This window comes from Papaver somniferum, chromosome 11 (assembly GCF_003573695.1).
Source record: "Papaver somniferum cultivar HN1 chromosome 11, ASM357369v1, whole genome shotgun sequence".
Classification (NCBI taxonomy): Eukaryota; Viridiplantae; Streptophyta; class Magnoliopsida; order Ranunculales; family Papaveraceae; genus Papaver; species Papaver somniferum.
Window position 1 is genome coordinate 139657867 of NC_039368.1, and position 11720 is coordinate 139669586.

At 37.5% G+C, this 11720-nt stretch overlaps 1 protein-coding gene across 1 annotated transcript; it reads left to right on the forward strand.

Moving 5' to 3' along the window:
* Positions 1-8248: 8248 nt before the first annotated feature.
* Positions 8249-9645, forward strand: LOC113320927 (NAD(P)H-quinone oxidoreductase subunit N, chloroplastic-like). The gene is made up of 4 exons (XM_026568832.1): positions 8249-8665; positions 8771-8887; positions 9091-9176; positions 9296-9645. Exons 1-4 carry the CDS (start codon positions 8324-8326, stop codon positions 9390-9392), a joined length of 642 nt encoding a protein of 213 aa, XP_026424617.1. The 5' UTR covers positions 8249-8323; the 3' UTR covers positions 9393-9645.
* Positions 9646-11720: the final 2075 nt, after the last annotated feature.

Consider the following 11720-nt stretch of genomic DNA (forward strand, 5'->3'; position numbering starts at 1 on the left):
AGCATGGTTCGTTTTGTAGGGGAAAAGGACACGTTAGTGATAAAAGTTAGTTTCATGGGACACGTCTCTTAACACCTGTGACCCGTTTGTTACATTATTTTATTTTGGTCGACACCTGTTTGTTGTTCGTAAACCAACTTTCGATATTTCATTGGCCCATAGTCTTTTTTAAACTGCCAGGTTTTTATAAAAAATATCTTTAATATGACTTCCAAGAACGATGTAACCAAAGTTTTGAAGACTGGAAAGCCTAGTTACTAGGATGACTTCAAACACCCAGGTGAGAGTTTGAAAAAAAAAATCGTAGAACCGGTTGAAAAGTGAGCTTGGTTCGGTGTCGTCAGGAGATTAGGATGAATCATGTTCTGGTCTCCCAAGGATACTGGTTGTAAAACATTGTTCAAATGGACGAGTAAAAATTTACATGGGTGAAATGGACACCAGAAAAATAGAAAGGATGAAATTGAATTCATAATGACTTAAACTTAAAAAATAACAAGTATGAAACTGGATGCATCCTGATGTAAATTAAAAATAAGAAAAAGTATTTGAAAATGGGTAGAATGAAACTGTTTATATCCTTTCTATTTTTAAATCTTTATCCATTTAAACAGTATAAAAATCTAAATGTCCTTTTCACCCATGAATTGTTGATTTTGGTCTCTAAAGGGAAGAATAGAGGAGAGTGAAACGCAACAGATTATCGGAAAAAAACACCCGAGTTTCCATAGTTTCAGTTCTCAGAACAGTACTAGTGATATATTTGAATCTGTTCCTGCATCGATTTTTGTCCCAGTTTTTGTGTATACTGTGTAAACACAATCATACTGCATGAAAGAGGAAAAAAGAAACAAACATAATCAATCAAAACAAATTTCAACGTAAAAAGATTCGGAGAAATACTACAAACTTCACACACACCTGAGGTCTCCATTCGCTTCTCGCTAGATTATCTCAAGTGCCAATTCTGATAAGCATCCTTTGCCAAACAAAAAAGCAAATTTTTGTAGGTACTTGAAAAGACCAAATAAATCTGCTAGCAAAAGTAGGTGTAGATTCAATCATAACTCTGTCTTCTAACAACCATAAATAACAACTCTCGACGGTGAAACCCTTGGTGGGTGCCGATTTCCATAGGATGCTAGGTTGATTTGAGAAAAACTTGGATGGTTCAATAACCAACAGCGATAACAAGTTGCAAAGATCATTAATAAGTTGCACTGTCGGTAAATTACGTGCAAAACATTGGTCTTTTGAATTAATATGTGATGTGCCATTGATTATATCTACTAGAATGTGGAGATTTTTGCCCCCGTTACTTGTACAAACCGACCCTTTTGTCCATAAGGGTTTTGACACGCCAATTTGGTTTGGACTTGACGTGGCTTCTGCTTGCGTGGTTTTAAGTAAAACGACGTGGTTTTAGGTAGCTTATAGCCACGCCTGCCTTGCTGGTAGGTTGGGAAACCTACAATAAAATACTGCAAGTGCACAGCGTCTAACTAGTAGACAATGACAAGTACAGGTCGTTCCCACGAGGAGTGTGAAATACTCTGCTAACTAATACCAAAATTAAATAATCAAATAAGTAATGTTTTAACGATTTTCAAAAGGTCGGAACAAAATGAAATAATAATAATTTTAAAAATAAACAAAATGAAAACGGGTTATCAGGGTTTTCGGTTTCCACCAATTAAAACGTGTGAACTCTACTAATTTTTATATATTACTTAAGACAATATTGAAATTAATTTCATGTCTCGGAAGATAGTATGTTAAATTCCAAAATATTGTTTCTCCGCTGTAAATTTCTTCGCTTCATCGGTAGTGATTCTATAAAGCATTATTTATCAATCCTAAAGCATATCACGTCAAAAAATTTAACCCAAGCACGCCATATCAATTGAAAAGCATAAATAATCAAAATAATCACATGAACAATTATACACCAAGCTATATGAAGTGAAAATACTAATCAATCAAATCATTATTAAAAATATCATCGTAAAGAGTACACAATTGAATTGGTTTCTACCTAAACCCTAATATGGATCTAGTTAGCCATGGCTTTCTCAAAAGCCATAAACAAATATCAAATAAAATCAATAGCTAATCGAAAAACGGAATTGAAACAAAACTTCAAACCGTAAACGCTGTGAAGCCGCAACAGCAGCAGCCTCCCTCCCTTCCTTCTTCTCTGGCCGTCGGCCTCCTCTCCCCCCTGGTTCTTCTCTGTTCTTTTCTTTTTATAAGTTCTACGAGAAGACCATCTCCTTAAACCTAGACACCTTCCAAAAGCCCAGTCCATACATACACCGATCCATAAAACTGATCCCAACTCCCACTTTCTAAATTCGACTACTACCAATTTCAGTCCATCCGTTGCCTTGATTCTCTCATTGCCAGACTACCACATGACCAATTTCCTACAGCTTAACCACCAGCACTTTGAATTCAAACCAGCTAAAACACGGACTCTGTTGCTTCCAATTCCCAAGCTCCAATCTGTCGATCAAACCATGCTTCCCATTCACCCACAGCAAACCAGTACCAACAGCTTGTACTTCACAAAAACTACATCGATTCCTCACAACAAATCCAGAACGGTGAGTCTATGACCGTGTTTCCGCAATTAATCGCAATCTCATAACACATTAAGATACGCCCAAATTCTATTTCATCTAAGATTTACACAAGAGCTGATGATGATTAGTTCTAGCATGCAGCAGCGCCTTCATTATCGTCTTCAAATCTGCTCAGTTCCGTGACTAACTTGTCATCCACATCACCACTGCAAATTCAAACCTAAATCCATATGAAAATATGAAATGGAAGACAACAACAGCAGCACCTACAATCGATCCATGTGAAACCCCCAAACTACTTGGCTGATTCGAAGATAACTTCATCTTCAGTTCTCATTACGTCTATTGGTCTACTCAAGCATCCACCAAAACAACCCATTCAGCCAAACAGATCGAATTCTTCCTTCTCTGACTTCCGCCCTTAGTACCAGCTCCTGCAAACCTTCATCTTCTGCATCTTCACGGCAAACTAGTATATAGTCTTGCTACTGGCAGACAGATACATCACTGTCATTCATTTTCTTCGAGCCAGCCTTTTGCTCTTTCATGAACTTCCCAAACTCGAGCAATACCATCTCGGTCACGTCCAGGCATCAGCTTCTTCATCACCGAATATCAATTCCATTATTTGGTAACAACGGCTGCTTGGATTTATTTCCTTGCGATAAGAACATCACACCAGCTGGATAAGAAATGAAATTATGTGCTGAGAGAGCTATACACACGTTAGGCTCTGGTGGGTTCCACGTCTTGCCCTGGAGTGAACAAACATAATGGGCCGTTTCCCTTCTTGATGTGCTGGCTGTGACATTCAGCAAGTGGGCAATTAATTTACATGCCATGACAGATCTAGCTCTCTCCTTACGCAATGTGAGCATCATCCGTTATTTCCTTCGTAAATGTCACTGTAGCGCCCAATTAGCCATTTATCTCTAATTTATTGGAATTCAATTGTACTTTCTACAAAAGCACTAAAATAGTGTCGTTACCAAAATATTGAGTCCTAACTAATATAAATATGGGTACAAAATGTAGCACATACGTACTTATCACTTGCGTGGTCTTAAGTAAAACGACGTGGTTTTAGGAATTTACCTTTCAATCTCAGAGCTTGATAAAGTCTCAATTGTCAACTTTGCACGTACCATTGCATCTGAATCGGGTGGTGGCTCGTTGGGATTTCCATTTGCTGGACTATTAGCATTCTCTGCCATTATCTGTTTTCTTAATCTCTATTTCTATGATTTCTTCTTTTGGTATAATAATATGTTTATCCCCTGCCTTGTTTAAATAATGGTGGTAGTTTAGCCATAAATGCTCTTTTATGGATCTTGGTCAAGTGTCTGTTGCTTGGCTACTAATGCCTTTTCAATGCCATGCGCACCATCTACAAAGCCGTCATTACTCTGCTAAACCCTATTTCCAAAGCCTAAATCTAGTCGCTTAATTCATTAGGTTTTACTCCGATTAAGAGGTGCATTATTAGGTCAATCGTTTGGTATTATGCATTCATAGAAGGCAAGTCTATCAGATGAGTTATTTATAGCCATTCAGCTACAAGTTAACTTGGCAGAGCATCTTGGACTTGTTTTTGCTGTTGTCTTCTTGTTTGCTGTTGAATCCATTAAAACACTTAAGCACCAAAATATTTTAATGGATTCAACAACAAACAAGAAACAAAAACAAAACCTATCCCAAGCATTAGTACTAGTGTTTGGAATTAAAGGGGTGAAAGAGTAATAAAGGAGGAGGAAATGGAAATATAGGTTTGGGGTAAAAGGGATGACTGAGTTTCAGAGCATGGGGAGGAAGAGGAAGAATTTCTTCTTTGTGAGTTGCGAAGCATCAAATGATTCATCTATAGATTGTAACTATCCTTTGGTCCCTGTGGAATAGCAGAAACAAGTTATTGTAACTAATCTTAAACAACTATAGATGGGCAGTTTGGTGGATTGATTCGTCTTGTTACCTACCTCCTTCGAGTCGAGACCATACCATGCATTTTAATTTGGGAAAAAGTTTTTTTATTTATTTTTTGAAAGTCAGTTAATGATTGTTGGGCTGGAGAAGAAAAAGGCCCTCAACAGAGCTGGAGCAATGCGGTCGCAGTTACAGCCCATTTCATGTATACCCATACCCAGTAATAAATAGAACTGGCGTGTCTGTAAACGCACAATATGGACATGCATACTAGCGTGTCTAATAAAATCAACTTTTTAACTACCCATATAAACCAGCGTGTCTATAAAACGCATATAAACCACGCATATAAACCAGCGTGTCTATAAAACACACACTATGGACACGCATACTAGTGTGTCCAATAAACCAAACTTTTTAGCCGCGCTATACAACCGGCGTGGCTATAAAATGCCCACTATGGACACACATACTAGCGTGTCTAACAAAACCAACTTTATAGCCACGCAAATTAACCGGCGTGTTTGCAAATCGTACACTATGGACACGCATACTGGCGTGTCTAATAAAACTAACTTTTTAAACACGCCTCAAGTGGCGTGACTATTTTTATGGACACACCACAACTGGTTAACATGGCCATAGACTGGTTTATAAACACGCCCAATCAAAAACTAAAAATTAACGTGACTAAACGGTTGATATTTGGATACGCTACTAGCCCTGACGCGGCTGAAAGCACCTATATTAATACGTCCCTAAAACTTGGCGTGTCTATAGGGTAGAAGTATACTGTTTATACCGTTTAACACGCCAATTTATACTGTTTTGATGTGACATTACCAAGTAGGATCGAAGATGCCAACATGGAACAAACATCTTGGTAATAATACGACACGGCACATGTCATATGGAGAATTTTGTCACCACAAAACCATTCTATATGGTTGCAGTAGAGCGAAGAAAGTTGTCGTTTCTGATACGGATTTTTCTGTGGTTCTTGAATCAAACTATATGAGTATGAACTTGAAGTGATAAGTTACTGCTGCACAAAAAATTTATAAAAATAAAAAACATTAAGAGGTATTGCTGCAGACAGGAAGCATTGCATAGATTGTCACTTCCCTTACATAGTGCATGCGTATAAAGGTTCTAAAAAGTATATACAAAACCAAACATACCGGCCGGAAACCAAAACCAAACTAGCATACTTCGATAATGCAATTTCCTTTCTTCCACTTTAACGACTAATAACATATATACTCACCTGTTTGCCTGTTTCTCTTCACCGTCCACTCCACTTTTCCATTTCTCCCCGCGTACATACCAGATTTTAGTGAACACAAAATTGGTTAAAAAGACCAAAATTAACAATTCCTGGGTGAAATGGACAGTTAGATTTTGATATTGTTTAAATGGACAAAAATGTAAAAATAGACAGGATGTAACCAGTTTCATCGTGCCCATTTTCAAATATTTTTTCTTATTTTTAATTTACACAGGATGTATCCAGTTTCATCCTTGCTATTTTTTAAATTTAAGCTAGGATGAAACTGGTTTCATCTTTACTATTTTTTTTTGGCCATTTCACCCAAACTATTTTTTACTCGTCCATTTGAAGCGTAATTTAAAAATATTTAGACAAATGACCCATTTTCCGTTTAGTGAAACTAAGGTTTCAAAGTAACTTACACCATCAATTATGTTCAAACCATGAAGATATTCAACACTTCTACGCTTCGGGTCGTATATAACTAGATTATCAGAACCATAAATATCAAAAAGAATCTCACCATTCTTCAAAAACGACATAAGCCTCAAATATTTATCGTTCTCCACAATTCTCTCAAGGTTGATGACAGAATGTTTAGTCCATGATTCTCGAACTCCGTACTCTTTCATTATCCATACTATAACTTGATGTGTATCATGATATCGATCAACTAAACAAAGGCACCCTTTCAACACCCCCACATTGAGGCTCCCGAGCCTTTCCTCATCCAAAGCTTCCTTAGGCAGTTGTATATCATTGGATCTCTCGTTGTTGATATCAAAAGAGAGTATAAATTTGGAAAAGTTGTCCTCTCGTGAACCTATCCAATTTAAGGATCCATTGACAAACACCCCAGTCTGTCGTGCACCAATACTTAGGGAAGATATCTTATTTTGAATTATCTTCCACGAATTCGATCCTAATGTATAGACTAGGATTTGATATGTCCAACTTTCCAATTCTACAAATGTTACGAACTTGTAATCATTAATCTTATCATCATAACCCAAAGCACATCGACTAAAACTGTCGCATCGACTAAAATTGGTGAAACCTCGACTAGTTCCACTAATTGGTCGTTCTTCGGGTAGTTTCTTGTATTCTCTTGTGGCTGGGTTCCAAAGACAAAGTCTTTGTTTATTGTTAATCCAAAATTTTAAGCAAACCAAACCATTACATGAACACAGCAACTCAATACAAGTTTTAGGTGTTGATGAAAAGATTAAACCACTTTTAAACAACGCGTCATCAGTATTATGTAGACCACTTCTACTCAACAATAATAATGATTCATAACATCTGGGGTGCACTGCGTATTCGTACATATACTCGTCATAACTCTTAGACTGTAGACTTTAGTTTTTTCTCTGGGTAGTACGATTAAGGTGCGTATTAGCAAAAGTAGGGTTAGAGATTAGAGCATACCAATTCTTGCAAACAGCCTTGCAAACAAGAAATGATTTAACTGGTAATCTTAAAAGAGTTTCATAGTGGAGCTCCTCTGGAATGCTTGACATTCTTTTGATATTGCTGTATCACTCGCGCACCAGAATCCTATGTCAAGCACCAAAACTTTGCTAGATAACGAAGGAAAGAGAGGAATAGTTTATTGATTTATAGACAGAGACTTTGTTTCTGTGAGTTTATTAATAGAAGATGTGGGATTAGAATTTAGAAAGCAGCCCGGCCTGGTTTGGATGCGTATTTACCCGACCCGGAAAACCCAAACCCGATATGAAAAGAAAACTAGAAAACAGAACCAGTGCATAAAAAAAAAAAAAAAGGTTTGTTAGAATACGGGCATCCAACTCAAAATCAATTGGTTATGAGTGGAGAGGCCCTAAGAATTTATAAACCGCAGGATCTTAGGTTACCCAGACAATGTGGGACTAATAATCTCAACACGCCCCCTCACGTGTAGCCTTGTTGGGTCTAATACGTGGACAATTAAATCGGGTGACGCGGAGTAAAGGCGCGGTCTAATGACTCGTCGCAAATAACCTGCTCTGATACCAAGTTAAAATACGAGCATCTAACTCAAAACCAATAGGCTATGAGTGGAGAGGCCCTAAGAATTTATAAACCGCAGGATTTTAGGTTACCCAGACAATATGTGACTAATAATCTCAACAAGGTTTAGACTTTACAGCAAGGAGTTTAGACTTTCAGAGTTAGGAGGACGAGACATGCACGTTATTTGAATTGATGAGCATTGAGTGATCTGTTTGCCAAAAGGTTCTTCTTCTAGTCCTTCATAATCAGACTAATTTCAAGAATCTAGACCCAGGTGGAAATTTCAGAAAAACTGTTACGGGACCGGTTCGAAAGTGAACTTGGCTGCGTCCCGCTCCATCTCTCATGGATATGGATTGTATCTAGTATAAGTGGGGTTTGTATCTAGTAAAACCTCCTCAAGGATAGGAAGGAATAATGAACGACTCAGCACCACAGAAACAAACTACTGCCTTATCGTGTTTACATTTTGGGTTCAAACAAGAAAAAACAATGAAGGGAGGAGCGATTCTCAGAAAAATTCATCAAGGTAATGGCAGCTGCTCTATCCTTCTACGGTGTCCCTGTCAATTTGAAACGGTCTTCTGCCCGGTCTGTGAATTACGTGCAAAATGTGGGTTGTCGACGTTCATTAACAATCAAGTGTGGTCTCGACGATTTCATTGGAGGAGATTTGCTGAAATTTGATCTAGGCCAGTGGTTATCTGATGTAGAAGAACACAAAGCATTGGCAATATATTCCCCTCACGAGGGAGGTTACGAAGGACGTTATCTTACACGTCTGAGGTACCAGGGCTACCACTTTCTTGACCTCTCAGCTAGAGGTCTTGGAGATCCTGAGACAACACTCACTAAGATCCACCCTGTTTGCCCTGTATGCATTGTTTCCAATAAAAATTGCAATTTGTTTTTTTTTTTTTTTGGGATTGATGATGGAGAAATTAGATTAATTCAAGTTAAAATCCTTTTTTTTTTGCAGGCTCATGTGGGGAAACAGCCCATAGCTCGATGGTATTTTCCGCCTGAGGTTGATTATAGACTCTCCTTACTGCCACCGAGCTCCAAAGGTCTTGTTGTTTGGATAATTGAAGCTAAGGTAATATATTTCGAATTGGATAGAAACAGTACTGATCTGAGTTTTTCCATATTTACTTCTAGTGATTATAACGGTCGAGTAATATTATAGCACCTTGAATTTTCCGAGGCACTGATTGAGACGATTCGAAGTCCAATTTTTGGTGGTGAAACACTGCCAAACAGTACATACCATAAATTTCCTGACTATGTGTGTTTAAATAGGTACTGTCGAAATCAGAGTTGCAATTTCTTGCTTTGCTGCCTACTCTGCGACCTAAAGTAAAAGTCATTGCAGAATGTGGAAACTGGTACTAAGCACATTCTCAAAAGTTATGATATTTTCACTGCATTTTTTCTTTTCATCTCCAAAATCTGTCTGCTGCTTTAATATATATGTCTTTAACACTGCTATATTTGGATGAAACAGGAGAAAATTTGTGTGGAAACCGCTGAAAGAAATAGCTGGATTGACTGATGAAAATGTGGCTAATGCGACAGGATCTCCGGTCCTTAATTTCAAATGAAGTAGTACAAGGAGAACAACAAGATTGTAGCTTTCAGTAGATAATGGTTTTCAAGGATCGAAAATCAAATACCAAAACATGCAATTCGTGTTCTGCACATGATAAAACCATTTTATTGCATACAATACATGCAGGCTTTGTATTTCACCGAAGCTAAACTCTCCAAACTGAAACATAAAAACATGTAATCTTAGATTTAAGTCAGTTTGTTATATATAACTGAAATGCAACATGGTAGCCTTATAATCTTAAATATTCAAATTGACTAAAAAAATGTATGACTAACAAGAACTAAATAACATAAGCACCTGTTTTCTTCTAAAGCTTCTTTTCATGTTTCCATTTATTTTTCAGTTGTCTGCTTCTCTCCCACATGAAAATGAGGCAAATGCAACATGTAAAATGTTAATGTTATTGACATGCATGTACATCAACAAGCTCAAAACATACAAAAAAAATCTTAACGCGTTGATTTCAAACGCCATAACCGACAAACAACGCATGAGACTCGCCCCCGTTAGCCATGATGCTCGTGCAAATTTGAAATCACAGAGCAAGTTTATGATAGATTATCATATCACATGGAAAACTATGTGGCACAGTTAAGGTCACATAATTTTGCATCGCTGGATCAATTTTGGGCTATGACAACAATATATGGGTTGAGATTTATTAGTTTTGGGTCACAGCGAAGACCAAAATTTTTTTTTTTTTTGAAGCGGAAAGGTTATGATTTTATTAAAATAAAGTGAAGAAAGGGAAAGTACATGAAAAGCACAAGTATGTGCACCATAGGGGGCACTAAGGCAAACCCCGAAAAAGCAAGCCAAGGGCTAAACACACATGTTTCAAACTAGAATACAAGCATCAAAATAAGGACCAGAAGCTTATTTCTTCTTTGCAGGGGTCCTTTTTCCTCTTCCAAGAGACTGACTTTGACTATTTTTGTCTTCACTCCACTTGATTCTATCTAATTCCTTCTCCGTTCTTGTTTTTTTCTGTTTTGCAGCTATCTTGTTGAAGATGTTCTGCACAACGCTATCAGATCCTCCCTCTGTTGCACCTACCAATGTTCTTGCCTGCATAAGTTTGTCAATCTGAAGCTCACAAGTCCATGGTCGAGTTCTAGGAATATCAATTATCGCCTTCGTTTTCTTTGCAGCATTCAATATATCATTGTCTGTCTCATAATCCGACTCGTCATCGGAATCTTCACAGGTATCTATTGTTGGGTCTACAATATCCTGCTCATGAGTATTTTCTTCAGCTCCAAGAACCTCTTGTGAAGATTCAGTAAAAGAATCCCTTGCTTCCTTACAAGATTCCTCCCTGTTTCCAATGCCAATATCTTCTGGCAGTCTTCCATCGGATTCTGGCTCTAGCAAACTGTAGGGATTAGAGAAACAAATGGGCGCACTCTTAGGCATTTCACCTTCTTTACCCGAGCTTTTACCTCTCCTAGTATACCATTTATTTGCTAAATTGGGAGATGTTAGAAGATATGGAGAAGATATGCCGTTATGATAGAAGATATGCGGATATTTTGTTTCTCTTTTGTACGTATATTACGCATTCATTAGTTTGTATTCGTAGTTATCCTCTTTCTGTTTTTAGCTCTTGAATCTTGTATAAGATGATGTTGTTGTAACTGTTTTATCAATCAATCAAGTGAGAAAATCCTTTTCTTCAATATACTGTTGTCATGACAAACTTTGTCATGGCATCAGAGCCAGAAAACATCTAAACCATTTCCGCTGAAATACAGAAAGATTACTATCCTGTCCCTCGAATCTTAAAATATCATAAATTAAGTTATCTCTTTACTCAGATCAATTAATCATATCTCGAGAAGATTTTTCACCCATTACTGTCAAGTTTGATGGAACCAATTACAATCACTGGTCATATCTCATGAGATGATTTCTCAAAGGAAAAAGTATGTGGAAATATATCGATGGCACAAAAAAGGCCCCTACTGCAAGCAGTTCCAGCGTTGAGGACAAAGACAAGAACAAGGAAGTGAAAGATTCATCAACACAAGATCCCAAAGAAATCTGGGAAGTCAACAATCATAGGATTCTGACATGGATCGGGAATACAGTGATTACATCCAAAACCATGCAGCTTGTCATTTTGAAGTAGCCAAAGAAGCATGGGATTTCCTCTCTAAAAAGTATACTCAAATCAACTTTGCACAAAGATACAAACTTGAGAAGGATATTCGTTCTTTGAAACAACAGTTAGACCAGACCATCTCTGATTTTCATTCTGAGATGTCAATCGTGTGGAATCAACTAGAACTTATGGAACCAAAGTGGACTACTGATA

Coding starts and splice junctions, on each gene's coding strand:
- LOC113320927 (XM_026568832.1), top strand. CDS start 8,324: ATGGCAGCTGCTCTATCCTTCTACGGTGTCCCTGTCAATTTGAAACGG. Junction 8,666..8,770: donor AGATCCACCCTGTTTGCCCT/GTATGCATTGTT, acceptor TTTTTTTTGCAG/GCTCATGTGGGGAAACAGCC. Junction 9,177..9,295: donor ATTGCAGAATGTGGAAACTG/GTACTAAGCACA, acceptor TGGATGAAACAG/GAGAAAATTTGTGTGGAAAC.